Source organism: Fringilla coelebs (genome assembly GCF_963513975.1).
Source record: "Fringilla coelebs genome assembly, chromosome: 10".
Classification (NCBI taxonomy): domain Eukaryota; kingdom Metazoa; phylum Chordata; class Aves; order Passeriformes; family Fringillidae; genus Fringilla; species Fringilla coelebs.
In genome coordinates, this window is record NC_140036.1 from 10,831,443 (window position 1) to 10,856,851 (window position 25,409).

The 25,409-nt window shown below is 35.9% G+C and overlaps 1 protein-coding gene across 3 annotated transcripts in view; it reads left to right on the forward strand.

Moving 5' to 3' along the window:
• The window catches only part of RASA2 (RAS p21 protein activator 2), a 43,904-nt gene extending 24,492 nt beyond the window's left edge, over positions 1–19,412 (forward strand). For 2 of the 3 annotated variants that reach the window (XM_084212703.1, XM_084212705.1), the window contains 17 exons: positions 683–759; positions 2,144–2,242; positions 4,318–4,474; positions 5,625–5,773; positions 7,035–7,149; positions 7,590–7,664; positions 8,335–8,458; positions 9,841–9,947; positions 11,148–11,234; positions 11,328–11,405; positions 11,869–11,942; positions 13,168–13,274; positions 13,557–13,639; positions 14,479–14,687; positions 15,414–15,517; positions 16,108–16,297; positions 17,155–19,412. In XM_084212703.1, coding sequence (XP_084068829.1) covers positions 683–759; positions 2,144–2,242; positions 4,318–4,474; positions 5,625–5,773; positions 7,035–7,149; positions 7,590–7,664; positions 8,335–8,458; positions 9,841–9,947; positions 11,148–11,234; positions 11,328–11,405; positions 11,869–11,942; positions 13,168–13,274; positions 13,557–13,639; positions 14,479–14,687; positions 15,414–15,517; positions 16,108–16,297; positions 17,155–17,185 — 1,866 coding nt within the window. In that variant the 3' untranslated portion in view covers positions 17,186–19,412. Of the gene's footprint in view, positions 1–682; positions 760–2,143; positions 2,243–4,317; positions 4,475–5,624; positions 5,774–7,034; positions 7,150–7,589; positions 7,665–8,334; positions 8,459–9,840; positions 9,948–11,147; positions 11,235–11,327; positions 11,406–11,868; positions 11,943–13,167; positions 13,275–13,556; positions 13,640–14,478; positions 14,688–15,413; positions 15,518–16,107; positions 16,298–17,154 lie in introns of those variants that run through there. The other variant, XM_084212704.1, reaches the window with a different exon arrangement.
• The last annotated feature ends 5,997 nt before the right edge of the window (positions 19,413–25,409 follow it).

The following is a 25,409-nucleotide window of genomic DNA, read 5'->3' on the forward strand; positions in this document are numbered from 1 at the left end:
AGTTGGAAAGGGTACAACTACTGCATGTACCTCAAATGTATTATAATTTACTGTGTTTTTATAAATCCTGCTGTGGGACTTAAGTGAGAAATAGTTTCATACCTGCGCACAGTTTCAATTCATGTGCGTGTCTCAGTTGACCTGCTCAAGAATACTGAGTATGATTTCTTAAGAAGTTATATCTAAGGATAAAAATGTGATCCAAACCACTCTGGTAACTTTTTGACTTATGATTTATTTGAGTTAAATTGAGAATGCAGTCAGTCAAGAAATGAGGCAAGTGTAGATGGGAGGTTACAATTCTGTTGTAACTAGGGCAAGAAGAGTGGATTTCCTATTTGTTGTTTCTTTAAACATTTCAGAGCTGACTTCAATGCTTTCATAGGGCTCATGCTAAAAGAAAAAAAATTTTGCCAGTTTCATGTCATACTATTTGTTGTTTTTTCTAATAGATATATACTGTAATTCCCTCATTTATCTGCCTTCAGTAGGCTCCACCATGAACCCTTCTTGACCCATTTTTCTCATGCTTTCTGGAAAAGGCAGTGTGTTTGGCCAACTGACCTTTTCCTTTGTATAAGGAATGGTAGCTATTTATCTATGCTAGAGGCAGGGAGGGTTTTCTTTGATTTTTGATATCCATAATACAAAAAATGTGCTAATAGGAGGAATTTGCTTGCAGGTAACCAGGTCCAGCAGTTACACCAAAAAGTCCCAGTTTCAGGTGGAAGAAGAAGATATTGAGAAACTTGAAGTCAGGTAAGTTATGTGGATTAGAAAGTGATTTCATAGAATCAATAATAAATCATAATATTTTATCATAAAGACAATAAATACCTGTTTTATCTTAGTGTAGCTCCATAGAATTATTGATCAGACTTATAGAAAAGATGACATAGAAAATTCCTCTTTTTTCTTTTTACTTTTATTTCTTACTGAAGATGAGGTTTTTTTTGTTTTTGTTTTTGAGTAAATAGTGGCAGAGTGTATCTAGCAGCCTAAACTTACTTCCTGGGCCTGTGAGTAAAGAGGTATGAGTACGTTATAGCAAATTATATTTATTTGGGCAGAATATTGGTAATAGTACTTGTACTGAAGGATACTAGCATACCTGATCCCAGGCCTGTAGTTTAAAATATAGTTGGCTGGTTTAATAAAAAAAGAGCAGAAAGCCTCTTTTATGAGATTCTTACAATTTCACTTTGCTTTTTAGAGGAACATTTGTCTTTCTTCTTTTCCTTGCAGACACAAATACTCAAAGTATGTTCCCCTTTTCTGCTGCTTTACCCTCAGAACAGGTCTTTGTATTTATGCAATGGAGTTAGAACTGCAGAGAGCCCTGTACTCAGTTTCTTTTCTTTCTTGTGCTCCTGCACATACATGCACCAAATTTGCTGAATGACAGAAGGTCTTCAAGGCCAGCATACGTTTCCTAACAGGCATCAGAAGAATAATTTAGCAGTTAATCCACATAACCATTATAGAACTAACTTGGTACGTGTGTTTTTAACTATTAGCTTCATTAATTAGAACTGTATATTTCATTGTAGATGCAAATATATTTAGAAAAAATAGTCATGCCCCAACAAATATAGTTGTCTTTTTTTTTTGTTTTTGTTTTTGTTCTTAACAACTGCTGTCTGTCAGAAATGTCAGAGAGGTAAGAAGTAATAGACAAACCCAGGGTGCATGTGTGGAGCCGGATTCCGTTGGAGGTTGTAAGCGTACGAGCTGCTGCTTGGAGAAACAAGCGCATGTGTTGGTGTGGCATTGCAGTGTCCCAGACTCTAGCAGTTAGGTAGATATTTAAATATATTGGTTAAAAAGTTCACTTGAATTACCTGAGAAGAAACGTGCACAGTTTTGGGGGTGGAGACTGCGCAGAACCCGTACACTGTGCCAGTATCACTTTAATTTACTGATGCAAGGTCTGCAAGTCTTAACTTTCACTGTTTGTTTCTTTATCTGTTCTTTATGGATTAATAAGCCACTTGTTTGAGTCTTCTTGATTTATTTAGAATGGAGTGAGATTTCTAACATTTGCTGCCTGCATGCATGTGGATTAGTGCTGTAAGGCAGTTATTGTAAACTTGCTTCCTTCTCTCTGGGAGAAAAGAAAATTAAGCAATGCTCTTGTTTACAGGGTTGACCTATGGAATAATGGGAATCTGGTACAAGACATCTTTCTAGGAGAAATTAAAGTTCCTGTGAAGGTGTTAAGAAATGATTCCTTTCAAGCATGGTGAGAAATGGTGATTCAGAAGTGAATTTGCTTGTCTTGCACTTTTTTTTTTTGCAAAGGATATGTTTTATTCTACCTATTCATTAAACTCTGTCTTCCTGTTCTAAACTAGGTGAAACACATTTCTAGAGTTTTCCTACTCAATAAATTAACCTTGTCAGCAGGTACCTTTAGCTCTGCTCTTCCCCATGTCTGCACCTAGTCACAGAATACTTGGTGTTTGAAGAGGAAGTGTGGAGAGTGAAAGGAAGATGGACTGTAACTGTCTTTTGGTCAGGTTGCTGGATTTCAGTGATCTCTTCAGCCTACCTAGCAAACCTGGAGCTTCTCAGAATTGCATCACTTGTAATTCAATTCCTAAGTCAGACTTCCAGAAATACCGATGGGGAGTTTATTTGATCATTAAGTATGGGGTTTTTTTCTTCCTTGGGGAGACTCTGGAAGTAGCTTCTAGAACCAGCCTAACATCATATCAGGGGAGCAGGCACAGGACCTAGAAGGGTGAGGTATGAAGGGAGTTCAGGAAAGAAACACTTCTGTGTGGGACATCTCAGCACCCTCCTTTCTGATGTTTTTGGAAGCAGGAGCCCATCTCTAGCTCCTTTGCTGTCCCAAATGCTTAGCAGCAGGAAGGTATGAGTGCAAGGGATTTGAGTGCCTCCAAGTGTGCAAAATATTCTGCTTTTAGTGAACCTTTCAGTACAGGAAAAAGCATGGAGGAAGCACTTTCATAGCCACACAGAAAGCAGGTGGGAAGGACATGTGTAATAGGAACTAAATGTAACACAGGTCTTGGCCAGGAAGCATTATGGCTCTGCTCCCTGTACCCACCTCGGGCTCCAAGTGTCTTGGATGTTGAACTCAGACTCTTGGTGCTTGAATGTGATCTTGTAGGTGTTTGTGTTGGCGTTTCTGGATTTTTGCACAGTGTATTGCAGTCACAGGCTTGTTCTGCCAGTGTCTCATCAACAGCTGTATGACCATTTTAACATAAAAACAGGCCTCTGTTAACAGCCTGCAGAGAGAGAAAGATTGTATCAGCATGGGCTCTTTGCCAGTGAGCTGTGTTTGTGTAGCTTTTTGAATTGACCTAACTCATGTCTAGTTCTCTTGAGTGTGTCTGCTAATATGCATTGTCGGCACACCTTGCATTGAACATCCTCACATCCAAGTATGATCTGCTTATCAAAAACACTTATGTGATTAAAAAACCAAATCTTTTATACTATTGCTAATTTGTGTAATATGGTTTTGAATGCAGCTGAAGTACAGCAGAGAAATTATCTGTACTACTAAATATTTGGAAAATAAGCCTGGGAGTCATGCTGTTAAGGAGAGGTTCTCTTGGTAAATCCATTTTATTTTATGTTAGCATGCCTTCATGGGCACTGCATCAGATTATGAAAAAAAGAAGTCTGATCTCCTGATTGTAGAGGGCCAAATATACATGATTGTAAAAGAATATTCGGAGATGGGGTTTCAGTTTGTTGGGGTGATTGTTAAAATTACTGTGACACCACTTCAAAGCTGTGAACATTTTTGTAGGGCTGCACCTCCTATTGGAATGCAGTGAAATTGCAGCCAGTGAATTGTTCAATGTATTTTGTACTAAGAGTAGAAAAAAATCTGCCTTTTCCCTATATCTTGTTTCTCAAGGGTGGAGTCTGTTAATATTTCTGATCTCAGACAAGTCTCTTTAAAATCTTCACATTACCTGTTTCACCTGCAGTGTCCACCACCCTAAATATAACCTAGATGTAAAATGAGATGGCCCAGTGTAATCTCAAACTATTCCTGCCATTCCTTGTTAACCTACAAAAAGTATATCCTATTCTACTGTTTGCAAAGATGTGAAAAAATAAATATAAGTTCTGTTATGTGTTAAAGATTAATTAAATGCTGCTCATGTTTTTACTTTTGTGTCTCAAGGGGGTTTTTTTGTGTATTTTTTGCCAGTTTTCAAATACAATGCAGGTATACTGAAATAGTTAAATGTGATACTTTGCTTTATTATGGAATTAGTCAAGTGAATGAAATAGGTATCTAATATTTTATAATTGTCCTGTTGCTTACAGGTACTTACTTCAGCCAAGAGAAAATGGAAACAAGTCTTCCAAAACTGATGATTTGGGATCGCTTAGATTAAATATCTGTTACACTGAAGACTGTGTACTTCCATCTGAGTACTACACTTCTTTAAGGAACTTGCTGCTAAAATCTTCAGATGTTCAGGTACGTTTGTTGAAAATTTCATTGAAGTGAAAACTAAATTGGATTATGCAGTTGTGAGACAATATGAATTACTCATATCTAGATAATTGGTTTTGTTTCTTTGTGTAAATTACTTCTGTCACACCCAGATGAACAGCTTCTAGAGCTCTTACTTCTGCTCCAAAGCACCAGGATTTTCTTCTTATTTTAGAAGAACCAGTGGAGACAGGAAAATAATCTGTGCTATGTGCCTGGAGGAGATAAAATACTTTTTTCTTTTTGGTTGCTCTTTTCAACATGGTTTTTTTCCATCGGCCTCTATTGGCTTCTTGGATTTAGAGGTTTTCCAGGGACACTGATTCATTATTGGAACTGAAGGGCAGATAGCCAACAAAAAGGATCTACTTCAGAATTTATTTCAAATTCTACTTTTGAATTGCTTCTGCCTTCTTCAGGATGTTAATCAGCATGACTGGATTTCTCACCAGGGCATGGTGACAAAGAGGGAAATGTTGTAGAGTGTTTGCATAACACTGGGACAGGAATCAAATCGTAGTAACCAGACTTTATATTCTTAGGTCTTTTACAGCTTTTCATCAATTCAGTGTTAGTGAAGTACTGACAGAGGAGAAGAAGGATAGAAGAAGCAGATATGGCTGAAGTTCTTGCTGGCCCATATTCAAATACTGCTTCACGGGAATTCAGGAATAGCTGAGTATATAGGTAGCAGCAGTCAGCAGTGGTCTTTTCTACTGAAATAATTTAGTTTTTGTATTGAAATTCCCAACTGTACAGTGGGAAGGGTGAGAACTTTATTTTAATGTCCCCTGATTGTAGTTTTAAAAGTCCTATAGAGATACATGACATTGTAGTAAAACAACTGCTTTCTGTCTCTAGCTTGGGTTTGTGAGAAAACCATAGTGTAACCCTTTAGGGAGAATGAGTAGGATGAGTAGCTACTGAGTTCCGTTCTTAAATGTATTTATAGAGTAGATAATACTAATTTTCAATCAAGTATCTCTGGAATGAAAGCTTTAAATTGCCATGTTACACAGCAAATACTGAAACTTTCTGTTAACAAACAATGTCATTATATTTGATCTGTACTTTTTCACATACATGAGGAACATTTAACTACTTTACTCAGATTTTGTATTCTGCTTTCTCACAGCCTATTTCTGCATCTGCTGCCTACATTCTGAGTGAAGTGTGTCGAGACAAGTACGATGCTGTGCTGCCTCTGGTACGGCTGTTGCTGCACCACCATAAGCTGGTTCCCTTTGTTGCAGCAGTGGCAGAACTAGATCTGAGGGACACCCAGTATGTATTTCATGTTTATTGATGTCATGCTTTCTAAAATGAATCTTAGAGTTTCACAGGGCTTTATGATGCAACACTGATTAGTAAGCCCTTTGGTTTCTTTCTCTCACATAAAACTGACTAAATATATTCCTCTTTTAATGCTAATTTTTAAAAACATTCATTAAAATAATTTTGAAGCTAGGAGTCAGAGTTAAGGCGCTGGGCAGTTTGGTAAAACTTTGCCTTAGAGTACATAGTTTTTATTTTAAATGTGTTTATTTGGCCACTCTTCAAATTTTACTGTGCATTGTATAGAAACTTATAAACTTAGATGGAACATCTTTAAATTGCTGAAAATCTCATGGTGTTTCCTTTTACATGTGGCTTAAATGAAGGCTACTCTTTTTCTGCAAAGATGCCATGTAATTAAGAATGTGGCCTGCACACCTTGCAGGTAGGAAGCACAAGAGTTTTTTCCAAGTAGCAGCATAAGGTCTGTGAATTGGCAGCTCTGTGGTTACGAGAGAAATAAGGCAGATGTGAGTAGCAACCACTGCACTGCCAGGTCATGTCCAGTGGAGGTGTGGTAGGGATTTTGTCACCACAGGACAGTTCATTTCAAAGCACTTAGTCATGATTTAAATAATGCGAGACAGCTTAGCTGTGTAGAAAGAGGTGACTCATAGAAAATAATTTTCTAAACTGCATTTTAGTACACACATTCCATTGTAATTGAACTGTAACAAAGGCAGCTTAAACTAAATCTCTCAGATTAGAAAGATACACTTTGCTCAGCTGCCTGTCAATTTTCTTCAAGAGCTATATAAAGAGCTATGAATAAAAATATAATCTTGGCTTAAATTATCTTTTGGTTTAAGTGTCTGGGTTTATTGGTGTAGTGTATCAGTGTGCTATAGCTCCAGATTTTTTTTTAACGTGACTACTGCAGGAGGAATTGTATATTGCTGAGGTACAATTTTCATTATTTTGGATTTTTCTCCAGTTGTTCTATTACTTTAATTGTATAAAATTTCTTAGGCTTTTTCTTAATGGTTTTCTTTATGTTCCTGGGTTTGGTAATTGCTGTAATAATATTCTTGTTTATACTCTTTTTGTTACTGAGTGCCATTGGAAGCTTGGTGCATGTGTTCTGGGATTCCTGATTAAAATATATTACAAGTATTTTTTATATATTTAATAGCAAGATAGAGTATAAATTGAATTTTTTTACTGAACGTGTTCTTTCCCTGTTCAAATAAAATAATTGGTTTTCTTGCAGAGAAGCAAACACAATCTTCAGAGGCAACTCATTAGCAACTCGGTGTGTGGATGAAATGATGAAAATAGTGGGGAAGCACTACCTAAAGGTTACTTTGAAACCTGTTATTGATGAGGTATGTTATCCTGCTGAAACTTCCTTGGGGAAGCTCAGCCCCCTGTGGTATCCTTCTCTGTTAGATAGACATTCCTGTTCCAGCTCTGTGGTAGGAATCACTCAGGGGAATCCTAGAGGAAAAATTAATTGAGCAATAATTGCTGAAGTTTAGTGGGAGGAGCTGTGTTTTGTTATTTATGTTCCAGATTCTTGAAAAGAAACGGTCAATGAAAGTCATTGCAGCCTCCAACACATTGCAGAATTTGCCCATGTGATGCTTTATGTAATCAATCCATTTGAAAAGGCACAAACAAAAGTGAGGATGGTCATTGCATGTTAAAGATGGTTAGGACCTATTTAGAATTCTTTTCCTAAATATAAGAATCTAGTTTTTAATGGGTGCATTTCCATACTTTGTCTGAAAAATTGAACTCCTATAGTTGTGTTTGTTTCTTTTAGATATGTGAGTCGCCTAAACCCTGTGAAATAGATCCCATCAAACTAAGAGAGGGGGATAACGTGGAAATTAATATGGTGAGTTTACCAACTGGTCTTAAAATCTGAAAGAAGCATTTTTAAAAGCAGCTCTTTGTAATGGAAAATGAGTAGCTCATAGTAGCAATATAACGCTCTGTTTTCAGAGTAAACAAAGAAAAAGCTATATTTTCTTACTCCTCTTTATGAAGACAGCAATGGAAAAGTCCAGTGGAAAATGGGACAGAGAGGAGAAGCTAAAGATGACAGTCATTCTTATCAGTTTTTTGGGTGTTTTGATGCCTGATGTCCTATACTCAGTATCTAGATTGATGTATCTAATTAGAACTGCTCTAGCATTTTTCAGTGAAGTTTTGCTGGCTGCTTCCCTCTTACCAGAGTATGCTGATGTTTAAGGCAACGGTTGCTGCAATAAAGTTAACGTTCAGTTGATATACATAGGAAATGTTCCTTCCTGGTTGTCAAATGACAAAAGGTATTGATAGGTAGTTTATATTGCTAGACATGCTGATACACTTTTAAGTAAATATCATTAAACTACCTTTTAACAGTAGTAATGCCACATAAACATTATGAGGCTTTTAAAATACGCACTGTACTAGAATTCAGTATTGAATAATCAGACAGTGTTATGTTTGTGCCTGGAGAAAAGAAAAGGAGAAATACAAATGTTCATGGTCTTAAAAAATATCTTTTTTCATAATTGCAGGAAAATCTCCGCTATTACGTGGACAAAGTGTTCCGTGAAATAGTGCGGTCGAGTATAAGTTGTCCCACACTAATGTGTGATGTTTTTTATTCTTTGAGGCATCTGGCTGCCAAAAGATTTCCAAGTAAGTGTTCTCTAAGAACTTCTGAATGTGGTGTTCAGACTGAAAACTTCTGCAGTTACCTTATAGGGATTGTTAAAATTCTTATCTTGTCCAAAGCTGTGCCCTGAACTTTGACAGGCATTTTTTTTCCTGTCAGGGTGTAAGTCATAGTGAAACTTTGTGGTCAGTCAAGAGACATTTTTTGTTTTCTGATACAAAAATATAGCAAGTCAGGAACTGCAAGACAGCAGCAAATGAGAAGTCATTAGAAAGAGTACAAGATAATAGTAGTAAAGCACAACTAGTACAGGAAGTGATTTATTTGAAAGATACTTAAATTTTTTAAGAGCTGTTCTGTTTGTTGCTTCTAAAGAAGCAATATGTGAACTTGAAAATCAATTTAGCATTTGCATCTTTACATGAACTGGTCACTCTGTTAATGATGGCCAGCACATTCATAACTTCTGTGAAGTTAGCTTTAGTACTGCTATAGCTAAACTAGTTATGGGTAGTTTTGAGGAGGGTGGATAATAAAAATTATTTATCTGGTTTGTAAATGTGACCAGTATTAGAATAGCTTTATTCTTTCAGAATGCTTTGAATATAGGAGTAATGTTGTGGGTCTGAAGTACTCACACTTGAGTCAATTAAAATCTGAAATGTCCTGTAATAAGCTACAGGTGAAGAGTATGCTCCTCATAATGTAGAACATTTCACTGATTCCTGTTTATCACTGCAATTGAGCCATAAATTGCTCTAGTTTAAGCAGTCCTTTCAGAAAAGCTGACTTACCAGATCAGATTGAAGTGGTCATTAGAGTAAGAATGTGACCTCACTGTATTTCCCAATATAAAAGCAGATATACCCAAAATATTTAATGAGAAAATTCTCATTTACATCATCAAAATTATATAACAGCATGGGTTTATGATGCAACTCAGAATTGCAATTATATTTGTTCCTATGTGTTGACTGTATTTGTCATGCAGCATTAATGTATTTGAATGATCAGTGAGTAGCCTTCCAGGTGAAAAAATCCAATAGCCCCAGAGTTTAGAGAGAGTTGCTGCAGCGTTTTGTCTCTGGGTGCAGCATCTAGCCAGACCTAATCAACTGTGTATGTAAATGCTTGCTATCCTATTGTTTCTCCCAGTGGAGCTGATGAGCCAGTTGTATAAGAATAGAACTTCTTTTCAGATAAATTGTCAGTAAACACTCCACTATAAGGAGAACATTTCTTACCATGACCACCTTTCTCATTTCATGCCCTTCATTGATTTTTCTATTCTATTTTAAAATATGAGTGTCTCCTCTGATGTTATGTTCTTAAGGATTTTTATGTTAACTGTCTTCATGATTTCCTAAGTTCAGCGCATGTTACATTTCATGGTTTTTCTCTGCAGATGACCCTCATGTACAGTATTCTGCAGTGAGCAGCTTTGTGTTTCTTCGTTTCTTTGCTGTAGCCGTAGTCTCACCTCATACTTTTCATTTACGACCTCACCATCCAGTAAGTCTCGTGAAGCTTTGTTCTGTTTTATTCATACTGTCAGAGCTGTTGCTTTGGGAAGGCATAAGTTACTGAAAGTAACTGGGAGATAACATGACTAAATGTCTCTAGGTTCAGTTCCCAAAGGAGATATGATATTTGCAATTCTTTAAGCATCAGATATTTCAGTCTTTTTATGGGGTGTTCTCAAATGATGTGGAAGAGCTTTCAATATTAAAGATGCTGTGTTTTTTTGGGAATGTGCTTCTGGGGTGAAATAACTACATGACTGAGGGTCCTTTAAGGTATAGGCCTAAACTGCCTTGGTTCTTTCCACCAAGGAAATTTAACATCCAGTCATTTATTACCGTGTGGGTCTTAAGCAGAGGTTGTAGCATTATCCAGTAATTGGTTAGGAGATTTGTCCTGGACTCCACTAGTTGCAATGGGTTGACAGATTTTCTATTTTTGTTTATCAAGTAGGTACACAGTATAAAAAATTTTCAAAAACAGGAATATCAAGATTAAAAAACATGTATTATTTTTCACAGTAAATACAGAAAATATATGGAATCTGCTTCTCCAGAGGTTGTCATTATTACCTTATTTACTTAGGTGTGTTGTGCCTTCAAAACAAAAATATATACTTATTCAAATTCATTGCTTTGACATCATCCAGATTTTTGAGTAAAAAAATTACAGGATTTTAACACTTGAGGGTTAAACATCTAAAAGGGAACAGCAAGGCCACTTTTGGAGGCTGTGTTTATAATTCTGCATTAAAACACAGTTGGTGAGATAGCAAGCAAATCAAGTAAAAGCATTAAAGACAAAGTTTTAAATTTCACTTTTTATTATGAAAATTTGGGCCATTTGTCCTGCACTAGTTCATTATGTTTATTGTTGAGAGGTTTGTTAGATGTGTAGTAATGATTAGAGGATTTGAGGGTTTCCAATGTTTTATAGGTAAAAATATTTCACCAGTACTAATATTAAATTCTAGTGGTAGTGACTAAAATATTAAACACTATACAGTAGCTAATAAACTAAATAATATTTCATATGCATTTTTTTCCTTTTGGGGCAAAGAAAAGGAATGAAGGTGTATCAGATTTATTACATTGTGTAATATAATATCTTTCTTGATATTTTAATTTTTTAATCAGTTCTACCTGGAACTGTGAAAACATACGACTTCTGAATTTTGTTTCATTGTTTTAGGATGCACAGACTTCTAGAACATTAACTCTTATATCAAAAGCCATCCAGACTTTGGGGAGCTGGGGAAGTTTGACCAAAAGCAAACTTGTAAGGCTATTAAACTTCTTTCTCATTTCAAACATTCTGTCTATTGAAAATTCATGTAAGAGTTTATTTATGTCAATATACTTTTCCTTTCAGTCAAGTTTCAAGGAGACATTTATGTGTGAGTTTTTCAAAACATTTCAAGAAGAAAAATTTACTGAATCTGTTAAAAAGGTAACTTTCAACTGTATTTTATTTTATTGTTGGTGTAGCTGATCAGTCTTCATTATTAAACGGTTGTGTTAGAGTTCAGTTTTCTAATAGAGAGAAAAAGAAAAGTTGTGGTCTGTTTCAGATGTAAAAAAACCCCCAAACCAAAAAATAATATAGCAAAACCATACATAAGAGTTACACATAGTGAACTAAGCTTATTTAGTTTAAAAACTCAAGTGTACATTTTTTGAAAGCAATTGTTATTGACTCTGCTGTTTAGGAGCTCACTAAAGAAAGCTTGTGTGACCTCTGGGCATCCCATGTTACATTGTTCCAAGGCCCTGCCATATATTTTCATCTCTTGCATAAAATAACTGCTCTGTTCAAGGAGAAAGTGTACATTTATATTTTCGAAATAGCTTTTGGGATTTTTGTGTTTTTAAATACTGTATATTTATACTCCCTGTGGTTTTTTTTCCTTAAGTTCCTGGATGATGTTTCCTCTACTGAGAGTAAAGAGCCCAGTGGTGTGAGCGAGCCAGTACATCTAAAAGAAGGGTGAATACATTTTGAATTTATTTTGTTCATAACAGAATTGACTTCAGTCTTTTTTCATTAATGCCAGATTCAGATAAATGCTTATTAAAATGTCTGATATACTGTAGAAATTACTATATTTGCAATTTAGACAATTCTTAGTATGTAGAATTAGTTTAAAAGAACAGCTGCAAACTTTCATAACTCATTTTCTAAATATTTTAAAAGTAATTAAAAGCAGCTGAAAACCTATTGAAGGCTGTTTGCATTAGTGTCACAGTTCAGTGTGTGCTCTGTGGTGGTTTTTGAGGTCTGTGAAAGTGCATTTTAAAACAACATTATTAACTTAGAATTATTCTACCTCGTGTATAAGCCTGGCCAACTAAATGTTCTGCTTTAAGTTTTATAGAGAACTACCCTATTATTTAATATTTAAATTACCCAGCCCCCCCTACATGGGGCTGTAATTTAAATATTTAACATTTAGTGATAGAATACTGTTATATAGATGGAGGTGAAAGTTGGTTTTCCTAAAACTCTTTTGCTTGATTCTTGTTGATCAAGAATAGGTGATGAATTGAACAACATTCATGAGGAAAAATATTTTAATTTACTTGAGAAGCAGGTTTATAAGAAGAAAAGATCAAACGGGCATCCAAATTTCAAACAAGGAAGAAACATGTCTCTTACTAAGATACTGAGTCAAAATGAAGGAGGAAATTGTAGTAGATCAACACTTGGTTATAGTAATAAATTGATGGCTGTTGTTCAAAATAAACGAAAGAGTTAGGAGTGAGTACACTTAAAGTGTACTAAATGCAGTTTGCCCTTGCTGTTGAGCCATGTCTAGTGTCATTTTATTGATATTCCGTTTCTGATCCAGTTGAGGCCAAGTACAATTACATGGAGGAAGTGGCAGGAAAGAGAGAATATTGTAGTTAGATACACCTTATTCCCTTTAGTGAAAATTTGGAATTCTTGATCTGAACAAGTTACATATCCCCTCCAAATGCACTGCTACAAGCACTGGTCTGGATTGTGTGGTTTTGAAACTCCTTTCCTGGTTTTGGAACCCTGCACACCATCACCATATTGGGAAGTAATCTTGAGGATCTATTGTGAACAAGTAGTAGGGTTTTTTTAATGTAAAATGAAGTAGATTTTTAGATGATGAACAATAATGTGTTATCTCAATAAATGGTTTTGAAGATTAATGGTTGCATTTCATTTGATTCTATCTTTACAGAGAAATGTACAAAAGAGCTCAGGGAAGGACTCGGATTGGTAAAAAGAATTTCAAGAAGCGATGGTTCTGTCTAACAAGTAGAGAACTCACATACCACAAACAGCAAGGTAAATAATGCTTATTTTACAATTATTTTTATTTTTCAATATTGTCTAAGTGTTTGTAGCTTTTTTTGTGCTTTTAAAATTGCGTAATTTTTTTCTTTTCCTAAAATACCTATGGTTTATTTTAGTTACTTTTGCCTTGATTAATAGAGGCTTCTGATTCATGCCTATTTTTTCAATAATAAAAATGCATATTTTTAGAGCATGAACTGCAATGTCAGTGCCCTGAGATTATAAAACAGTTCTTAAAGATTGCTTCACTCCTCTGTTTACAATTTTTTACAGATAAAGAACCAATTTTCACTATTCCAATCAAAAACATCCTTGCAGTGGAGAAACTTGATGAGAGCTCCTTCAACAAGAAAAATGTGGGTCAAAAGATAGTTTATATGTAATTCTTGATTTGTTCATTAAATAAAAGATTGTAATTAGCTTACAGAGTTAATGAAACCCCACTACTAAACACTTCAGCAAGTCTTTTATGGATCAGGAATAACAAGCTTTATGCAGTATCTCCAAGTATTCTGAACATGGCAATTAACCTGGAAATTTGGCTATCTGCACCAAGTCTTCTGACTGATTGTGACTTTGCCCCCCTTGCCAAATTTCTGGAATGAAGGTTAAAACTATGTGACCTTATTACAAAGCAGTTGAATTTCTATTATGTACTACTAGAAATGTAGTGTTACCAAACTTGTATTTATTTCTTTTGGTGAGAACTTCCTACATTCCCTTAATCAGCTGAGGCAGTTGTCTGTGCTCAGGGCCTCATTCTGGCCCTGGAAAACATCAGTTATTTCTGTTCTTACGTCAGTCCAAACATCTGAGGCAGTGATAAAAGAACAGCTGTCACTGAGGCCAGTGGTGGCTAAAGGAGAGACTTCTGGGAATCTTCTGTTGCTGAAGCATGAAGGTCATGCTTCTTGAAATCTGGGGTCACACCTAAAGATATGTGGATGAAGAAGATAGAAGATGCATCCTATTCTAATTTATAAGGGTTCTTTCTTAGATGAAAACACAGGGAGCTCTTCTGGTAGGGCTTTTCTCTTCTGTGTGGTTGAAAGAGGTAAAAAGTCTGCTGTTCTCCCTTGTCTCACTTTCTGTCTTAGAGTTTGTGGAATTGCCTGAGCACTGAAATCTCTTTTTACATATTTGAAGTTGCTCGGTAACTGGATTATTTACTCAGCAGAATATGTTTCTTCTACAGATGTTTCAAGTACTTCATGGAGAAAAGCCACTCTACATCCAAGCAAATAACTGTGTAGAAGCCAGTGAGTGGATAGAGGCTCTTTGCCGGGTAACGAGGTGCAACCAGAAGAGGCTGAGCTTTTACCACCCCTCTGCTTTCCTGAACGGGAGCTGGCTGTGCTGCAAGGCCACGGCGGAGAGCACCGAGGGCTGCGCGCGCTGCACCGCGTGAGTCCCTCCCAGGGGATGGGCAGGCCCTCTGCAGCTTGCACACAGGGAAGGAAGCAAGGCTTTCCCTCCCTAGTTCAGCAAAATGCCACAAAGACCAGCCACAGGGATCAGGCACAAAGTACCGGATTTCTCTGTTACTTTGTGTGCCACCCTGTGGAGGTAACCTGCTCAGCATGAAAAGCACAAATATCCCGTTTCTGAGATCTCTTCATGCAGAATAATAGATTTAATTCAGATGCCAGGTTGAATGCAGAAATATGACACACCTAGATCATCTCTACGAAATAATTAAAATACTTGCTGCAGAAAGTTCAGCCTGGAAGTCTTCTCTCCTTAATGACTTTGTCTTGTTTTATACAACCACTTTTTTATTTGAACTTCACATATTTTAAAGGAGTGCCTTAAGAAAGTCACTAAATAATCTTGCATGTAGATTCTGACAAATCATTTGGGTTTTGTAGGTATGTCAGAAAAATTAATAACATCTTAAAATGTTTTAATGTGTTTTTAGAAGCTGCTGATTTCTGAAAACAAAGAAATAATGTGATTTATTTTAAAAATAAATTTATCCTTAACTGGGTAGGTTATATAAACTACATACTAAGTTTTGTGAAACTGTCTATGAGCAATAAACATATTTAAAGGCTATGTATAATGAAAAAGAATCCATTTCTACTTGCTTTCAAGAATTACTGATATTGATTACCTGTCTTCACCTTTTAGAGATGTTCCTGCTGATACTCAAATTGAGATTGATGGAGACAGAGAGACGGAAAGAATTTACTCACTTTTCACTATCAACAGGTCTAAACTACAGAAGTTGGAAGGTACTCAAATGATAATTAAGAAGAATTACACTGATATTCAGTTCTAATTCTCTAGGCCAGTAATATAATTTTGAACAATTAACTGAATTTAATGATTCACCTGAAAATAATAGAAAGTAGAGAAAGAGATGGGATTTTTATCTTCTAAGTGCCCTGGTGTCTGAAGTTCTTCAGGCATTTCTTCATGATAGGTATCAGTCATTGTTCTAATTGAATTTCCATATGTATAATATTTTTAATAGTTTAAACTGCAACTGTAGGTGGTGCTTTTCTGTCTTTGTTATCCCTTTCCTTATTATGTGATGAATCATATTAAACATGGTTTTGCTGTAAGAAAGCACTGAACTTCTCTTAATGTGAAGAAGAGAGAGCTGGATGCTCAAGATGCTGAACACAGCTAGCAGAAAATAAGCTGTAGACTTGTAAATACATTTAATTGATACTGCCTCCTCCATTTATCTTTAATCCATTTTATGTATGACCAGAGTAACTTTACATTTCAGAATGCTGGAGTTACCATTTGCACAGGAGTTAGATTTGTTTTTCAGTTGTTGAAATTCTAAATGGGGTGATTGTGGTTGTTTTTGTAGAGGCTTGTGGAAGTATAGCAGTCTATCAAGGTCCTCGGAAAGAACCAGATGATTATTCTAACTTCACCATTGAAGATTCTGTAGCCACTTTTCATACACTTCAGCAGATAATAGATATAGTAGAAAAGCTGAATGAATCACATGAAAAATACCAGAAGAAGAGATCATCTAGTGCCAAATATGGTAGTGAGTAAGTATCTTACGTAACTTTGACATTGATAAATGTGTATTTTGAAAAAAATAAATCATGGCGCGAGGCCAGACTTTTTGGGGTAGAGATAATGAAGGTAGAATTAGACAACACAGACATGGAGAGAATAAGGTACATCATTTGTAGTACTGCAGCTTTTTACCAGTTGTTGAAGATCAGAGTTCATCTGGTGTGGATTCATCTTTTCCTGTTGAGATTCCTGTAAGTTGGTGCAGTGACTCTTTTGTTTCCTTGCAGCTTAGCATTTGAAGTGCACACTAAATTTATCCATAACAGTATGCCTGCCTTCTTTTTTTTTTTTTTATTTTTCCCAAAAATTTGGTTAAATAGTTAAAGTATCAAGTTATATAAAACTGTCAAAATTTTACTGCAGAAACATATCTTTCAGGTAGCATATTTACTGTTCGTATTTTACTTACCATACTTGATGATAAATACTATTTCTTGTGAAGGTAAAAAGCCTGTTCTTTGGAGTACATTGTTGTTCCAGAGCACGTTCTTTAATTCTCTTTAATCCTGGCTTATGCCTCTGGAACACCACTAGCAAGTTTTTAGATTTCTTCTTTGTATCACTAAGGATTGATTGACCAGGAAAAAAAGAAAAGTTCAAACCCTGATTTGGTTTGCTTAGTGTTTTACCCAAGTTTTTCAGAAAAATTGACTGTGATTTAGAAGTCCCATGTGAAAGTAAAAGAGGTTTTTGCAAATCACTAAATTTCACAATTAATGGTAAAAATTGGGGTTTTTTGCTTGATAAATTAAAACTGCATGATGAGAACTAGAAAGCAAATGTTAATCTTAAAAGTATTTACATATAATATTTTGGTTTTTTGCAGAGAAAATCCGATTGTTGGAAAGGTTTCCTAACCAAAACAAAATGGCCCACTTGGATGAAAAAGAAACTGGAAATGTTCTAGAGTTTTGGTTTTTTTTTTTTTTTTTAATTCATTATATGCATTTTTGCAAAATATTTAAGAATGAGCATAAATGCTAGTTGTGTTGACAATCTATTTAATATTTAAGAGAAAAATACCTTCTTGGAAATCTGGTTTTTAAGGTTTATTCTCATTTTGCTGAAGAACTTGGAAGTTCCAGGTTCTTGAAATAACAGATGTGAATAAATCTAAACGTTCTTTTGCCATTGCTGTCTTATTGGAAAGAACTTTCTAAACAAATAAGCTTTTTCATGGAAGAAAATCCACACTGCATTTGTTGGTTGGATTACATCTCAGTACATACACTGCAAACTTGCATGAGTTTACCATGAGTGCCTGCCCTGCTGATATGGATCTCAAAATAGAAATACCAAGATCTTATGATGTGGAAAAGATCTGAAGCTTCACACTCAATACATTTGACATTTTTTTTTTCCTTGTATTAGGTGTTGTCAGGACTTGATTTATCTACAGTTGAAGTTCTACAGAACCATGCAGTATGCTGCAAATAATCTGGACAGCAAATACCAGTGTTAGTTGAGTTATTAAGTACTAAAGAAGAAATCAGGGAACTTACGTTGTACCTCTTGTTTACATTTGGAGTGAGTAATATATGGAATGACATTAGACCACTATCTATTTTCTTTAGCATTTTTTAAGGTACATATTTTTACTTAATCTAAAAAGAAATGCAGGGTAGTAACATTCTTGTTAAATAGGTTTGCCTACAGAAAAATTTAAGTGTGAACAGATTGTGGTAAAGTACTGATCAATTAACATCATCCCATGTATGATTTAACTTCTTCTTTTTATAAAAAGTAATAACTACATCCAGCTCAACTTTTGACTACAAATCTAATAAATAATCTCTATTCTAATCACTCAAAGCACTTTAGATATCTGGACTATCCCAGATTATTTTTAGATACTTTGTAGTATCTGCTTGTTATGATCAGTTGAATGATCAACATTGTTTTGTCTTTAAGCAATGCTTCAGTGAATATTTTTGTATCTTTAGTTATGTGGATTTGTATTTACCACTTAACACAATTTTAAACTGGCATTCCTGACTTCATTAAGATTTAATTTTTGCTCACTTTGTCTGAGAAGTTAGTTTTCTGCTGAGAAAAAGTATATGTGTATAACCAGGAAGAAGCAAAGGTATTACTGTGGCAACTTTGCTTCATCAGTATTAAATACAATGGTACTCCTTGGAATATTATTTTTAATAAAAGTTGTATGTGGTACTTTTATTTTTAAAGCATTTTCTGTGGGGTCTTTTGTTTTTTTATGGGGTGTTTTTTAGTTTTTGTTTTGTTTTGTTTTTCCAATCATGATTTGGCCAAATTAATTAGGAATGTAATTTAGACTAGAAATCCACAATGCTTGAAACAGTAAGGTGTTGAAATTACCACACATTTATTATACTGTTGTAAGAAGGCTTTCTGTAATGGAAGCAAGGTGGCAAGACAGGATTGAAATGTCTTTGGAATGAATGTAACTTGTTAAAATGACTTCAGTTTAATACCAAGGTATTTTAGAATATCTGGGATTCATTACTAGGATCTGCAACATCACAATCATTTAATCACCTCAGCTGGTTTTGCCTTTTCCTTTTTTACACATTTGATGTGTTCAACAGGAATTTTATTTGCCAACAGTTAAAAGTGAGGGAGAATACAGCAATGCAAATACATGTGTTTTGCCAAGGTAAAGGTAAAGATTAATTGCCATTAATAAAAAACTGCCATTAAACAAAGTTGAATGTGGTTGAGTGTCAGAATTAGGTTTTGTTGTATATGAATTAACCCTGTGGCAAACCCTGTTCCTTGGAGCCCTATTCTGTTGTTTTCAAAGTAAAATTTATGAAAAATTGAGTAGTATACTCTTGCAATGTTGGGGGTTTATAATATGCACTTTTTTTTTCCCTTTGGTACTGGAATATTGAGAAAAAACCCAGAAGGCCATTGAATATTTGTGACCATTAAGATTTGATTTCTCATTTTATAATGTTTTAAAGTACAGTAGATGTTCTAGAATTTAATTAGGTACAAGTAGGATGATTAATAATAAAAGTTGCATTCATTTTGATTAGTCTAGAAAAGTGATGTTATTCAGTAATTAGTTCTGTTAGGATTGTAAAAGTTTTAATGTTATTATGATGATGTATTGTTGAATGTATTTTTATTTAAATTTTATTTTCTTATCAAGACATTAAAATGTTTTGTAACATTGCTTGAGAATAACTCAGAAATAAATTACAACAAACCTGAGATCAACTGTGTGTTTCCTGTGAGGCCTGGCTGTTTATAATTGTAGCATTTGACTGAATGAATGGGGGTTACATCCAGGACTTGGGTGTAAAGAGAGAAACCTAATTGATGGTGGGGGCAGAACCCACTGAAATTGACCTGAGGGATGTGGCATCTGCAGCATTGTTGCATTCTAAATTGGTGGCTGGGGAGATAAGTCTTGGTTCATCATTTAGTGTAAGAGCATGCAGAGAGGCCTTGGGAATTTGACAGTGTTTAAGAAGTTTGTAATGATTAGTCTGCTGAGTTCAAAGATAGCTGGTACTGTGTTGTTATGGTTAGGCAACTCTTTTTTTTGTTCTTGTTATACTGATTTGTGTTCCATTACCTGTGCTGTGTACCAGTACAGGCTGTAGAATTTGTCAGAACTATTTAAAATATATTGCATGTGGAAAAACATAATGATTACTTTTCTCAATCTGCTTTCTTTTCTTTACGTAATCTGGGCACTTCTTTGCCATCCACTCTCCCCTCCTGTTCTTCTGGGCATTTTCTTATAAGGAAGTTTTGCACAAGTGCTTTTTAATGCCCTGAGGTGTTTGGTTTCCTTGTGCAGTGAACTGACCTGTTGTCCTTTGTTGCCGGCATGGAAGCTTTTGTCAGGAAATACAGTGCAAACCTTCCAGCAGTTTTGGAATTAATTTTGATTAATCTGAGGTAAGATGTATTAAGGCTCAGTATGAGTGGTCACTACATTCACTTGCAGAGATTAGAAAGCAGAGGAATATAAATATGAAGTTGGAAGTACAGGAGGAATTTTTTTCTGTGAACATTAAAAAAGAGATTTGCACGTGTTCTATAATGATTATAGCAGATTGATCCTTTCTTTTCTCTGCTAATGTGCTGCCTTCTCTAACCATTCCGCTAACCTGAGTTTTCTCTAGATGTGCCACTCAGGGACATGGTTTAGTGGTAGACTCAGCAGTGTTGGGTTAACAGTTGAACTTGATGTAAAGGTCTTTTCTAATCTAAATTATTCTATTAATAAATGTATGATAAATGCTTTACAATACATTACCTTTAATTCCTGGTCATCTGTATGACAAAATTTGCAACATATACACACGTGATAAGGACAGATCCTGTATTGTGTTAAAAAGAGCATACACATCAAATCCAAATCAGGCCAATAAGATCACAGTAACAAGCAACTTCTAGTAGAATGGACAAATGCATGCAATTTCGTTGAAGTTCTTACAAATACTTAGAAAAGCATATTTAACTAAGGTTGATGTGATTTATGCATGTTAAATAAACCAGAAATTCTTAAATAGCAGTAAGGAGAATATATCAGTGTTACTGTGTTCAGCTGTGATGAGACTGCTGCTGAAATACTTTGTGTATTTCTGGGATTCATCATAATAAACAATGTTAAAAAAAGTAATAATTTAGAGTAGAAGAGCAGAGTTGTAAGAATTGGGAATATAGCCTGTAATTCAGCTAAATTACTTAGAAAGGTACTGTATGTACCTAAATCAGGGACAAAAACGTTGATAATTGGTTGCTCTACAATGATGATAAGATTGTGGCTACAGCGTTCAGGAAAGGCTGTGCTTTGTAAGCATTTACTTAGGTACAGAAATTAAGAATTTTAATTAGGTATTCTTGGTAAGAATATTTTGGATTTTTTTTTACTAAGAGCAAATATATGATCTTGCTGAAATGCTTTTAAAATATTCTTTATGTTAAATGTTTATGGTAAATAACAAAATTCATCTATCTTGCTTAATACAATTTTCCATAGAAAATATTGTATCATCAAGATTTTTAAGTGTTTGTGTCCATCATTATTTTAGCATAATTACTATTGCAAATGCCATGGCAGTTGTATGAAAGTCTAGATAAAAATTTCACCAAAAAGAGGATGTAAGTCATTATACAGATTTTAGAAACTTTATGGATCCAAACAATTAGTTTGCTTTAAAGGATTGTGAATTTGTTCCCTACTTTCATCTTTTTTTTTTGGTCATTCTTCGTGCAAAGGGGAAAAAAAAGCCAAGATGATCATAGAACAGCCAAAGTAAACGTACTGTGGAATTCAAGGCTTACAGGTAAAAATCTCTTACCTGGTCTCTCTGATTTCTCCAAAGATCCAGCGTATCCCATGCTTTGTGGTGGCAAAGTGCAGTGTGTCCAGCAGCAGGGAGGGAGGCTGTTGAGTGTATCCTGAGCAGCAAAGGCTCCAAAGGCAGCAGCACTTCCCTCCCTCCTGGAGCAGCCACGGCAGCGCTCCAGAGGGTCACTGACCGCAGCGGCTGCTGAGGGCTCAGCTGGAGCTCCCGGGATTTAGCTCAGCCCTCGCCTTCTGCTTGCTGGGACACTGCTGCTGAGGATACAGAAACAAGCCTGGAAAAGACAGGGAGCAGAGACAAAATGAGTAAGAAGGGAAATCCCCTTTGAGAATCAAGTGATCTACAGTAATGCAGTAGTACAGACCTGACAATTAGCTGCATCTTTCATCCATAGACTTTTAAAGTACTTACTGAAAGAAGGGGAAGTATCTACAATTCGTTTACTTCTTTCCGTACCGGTTAACTTAAGGCACTATGCTTTGTGTAGCAATGCAAATTTGAAATGTCCGAGAGGAAAGATAGAACTTTTTGAAACACAAAACAAACAATGATTTCTGTAACAACGAAAATAATTCATCTAGCTTCCTCCTTAGTAGTTCATTTATATTCCTGTTGAGTTTTTCCATTCTGTTATGGTGTGACATTTATGTGGGTTTGTTATTTTATTATTATTTTTATGTATATATACTTGAATTTAAATGCATATTTTTGGCACTACCTTAGCCAAAATCTAGAAATAGAAAAGTAGGTCAAGGTAAAAAAAATTAGTTGTGACATGGTACACAGGATATAACATCTGCAAAGGTGAATTATGAGAAGATGAAGTTCACCTGTGCAGCACCTTCTAATAATTTAAATATGTAAGTAAAGGGAGTTTCTATAGGTAAGTTACATGGCTTCTCTTTGTAGTGTTTTTATTTTTTTGTTTGGGGTTTTAGGGAAGGTCTGGTGTGGCTTGTAGGGCTGGATTTGCTAAGAGTGGCTTTTGGGGTCCATCCTGATACTAGGCAGGATCCAAATATCAGAGAGATGTTAAAAATAATAAGACAGACTGTGCAACGTCACGAATATTTTGGAAGTGTCCACATTTCAAAATAGGTGGGGGCTGTGCCCCTGCACAACAACAGAACAACATAACTTGGTTTCCAGTTTCCAGTTTCCAATTCAGAATGCAGTTCCATTCTCAAACAGCTAACTACAGTTAAAATAGGGAAAATTTTATCTTCACAGGTTTTCTAAATTAAAGAATGGATATGAGATAGACATCTAACCTGAAAATCAGCACTGTTCAGAGGTAATAGTAATAGCTGAGTTTTACTCCAGAGTAAAACAATTAGCAAACAAAAGCCCAGTACAGAATGTCATAAAACAGTCAGCGGTCTTTGTGTCTCTGGTTTTTAATCTCAGGTGCAGAAGGAGAGGTGATGAGCCAGGGTGTTGTGTGAAGAATGTAGAAGTTCCAAGGGTTTAGACTTGATTAAAGCAGCTCAGCAAAGTCAGGATCTCTTTAGTGTCTTGTGGCACAGGGTTTTCCATTAAAGCATAGAGGTTTCTTTGCAGAAGTCATTAAGGTTTTTTTAATAACTTCTGTAAAGATTTCCTTTCTGTGTATTATGTGTCATGAATGTTCTTTTTTTCTCTTGAAGAGTACAGCACAATGCCTTTAAGAATTGGAATTATTGCTACTTCTCAATCTTTGAGCTGGACGTTTATGAAGTTCATGCCCAGTCACATACATTTATAGGAATATCAGGATCCCTTTGCTATGCTGTGCAGCAATATATTTGTGTGATTTCTTCCCACACACTGAGATGCTTCCAGTGCAAAAGCATACAGTTTATTCCAATACATTGTTTCCCTAACTCCTGTTGTGATTTCCTTGATATTTCTGCATGCCTGCTACATGCTTCTGTTTCACAGAAACTGTACCTATCAGCATTGGAGTCTGTTTTCCATTTTGGTAATTGCATCTGGCAGCTTCAGTAAACCCTTAGGAGCTGCTACAAGTGGGTTTGTGAGGTGGTGGTGTGCTCATACAGCACTGTTCCCTGTGCTGTCTTCCTCTCTTGCAGCCCCACTGTAGCCAAGCCTCAGCCCTACTGGCCATTAATAGACCCATGTAGCATATTCCTACTGGGAAAGAGGAGCAGAGAGACACAGATCACCAGAGTTTAAGAAATAGTTTTGGCAGAGAAGTATGCTTAAATTGTTTTCTTTGGCAGATAAATTGACATGGTCCTCAAGTGTTTTGGTATATGTTAATCTATTGACAGAACAAACAGTAAGTGGGATAATACAGGTCCAGTACATGCATCAGTTGGCCAAGATAAACACATACTTACATAACTGTTCTTTGCATTATGATAAAACTGACATTTTTGTCAAGGCTTTGTTTTTAAAAAAAATAATTTGCACAGAATCTCAGAATCACTAGATTGGAAGAGACCTTCAAGATCATCGAGTCCAACCCATGCCCTAACACCTCAGCTAAACCATTGCTCCAAGTGCCACATCCAGTCTTTTTTGAAAACATCCAGGGTGGTGAGTCCACCACCTCCTGGGCAGACATTTCCAGAACTTTATCACTCTTTCCATAAAAAACTTTTTTCTAATATCCAGCCCATACTTCCCTTGGCACAGCTTCAGACTGTGTCCTCTCGTTCTGTCAGTTGCTGTCTGCAGAAAGACCAATCCCCACCTGGCTACAACCACCTTTCAGGCAGGTGTAGAGTGATAAGGTCACCTCTGTGTCACTTTTTCTCCAGGCTGAGCACCCCCAGCTCCCTCAGTGATTCCTCAGGGTTTGTGTTCCAGGCCCCTCTCCAGCCTTGTTGCCCCCTCTGTCCCATGTGTCACCTCCTTAATGTCATGTGTGGCTGCAGGGGACAGATGAATTACAGACTGCCAGAACTACTCCTCAAAAATGCCTTGGAATTTTTCTTACACAGCTCTTTAGCTGATAAAATGGCAAGAAAATAATTTTTAGGTGGGAAGCTATCACTTTATTTCTCTAAGGCACTATGGACAGAGTCAATGACAGTGCCTGTGTCATATTTACTCTACTTTCACTGTTAATCTAAGTGTGGTTTATATTTGACTTTGCATTGTGTACAGCACATGTGATGGTTTGACAGCATTCAAACACAATTATAATCTCTGTCATAGTTTGCTCTTAGAACTGAAGAAGAATTGCATTAGGGATGCAAGTTAGGGATACAAGGCAAATTGTATAAGTCTAAGAACCCCAAAACTTCAACAGAATTTTCTTTTTTCCTCTTTTTTTTCCTTTTTTTTAAAAAAAAATCTCTATTTACAGGTAGTAAACATTTTACATAGCAGAAATTAAATGTACCTTTTTTTAATGTATATTTTAAACTTTCTGGATTACATCTAGTCCCAGTAATTCAAATTCAGAAGTGCCATGATGGTTTTTAAAATGGACAGAAAAGAATGATGAGTTAAAGGAGTGGAGCTGACAAAGGGAATTGAACAGTGTGGACTGAGAGAAATGTGAATCAGCCAAGCTAAAAGACCTATCACTATTATGCTGTTTGATAGTGTTCAAGGTGCTTCTGAATTGATAGTTGAGCAATGAGGATAGAATCACTGCTGAAGTGCTTTGCTTATTCTGTTAGCAGTCTTAGGAAAGGTGTTGAGTAGAAAGATTGGGCTGTCTCCCCATACTGAAGGCAGCCCAGACCATTGGCGAAGTTGCGATTGATTCACTTGCACGCTGCGTACGAGAACATCCTTCCTGAGCAATGCCAGCTTA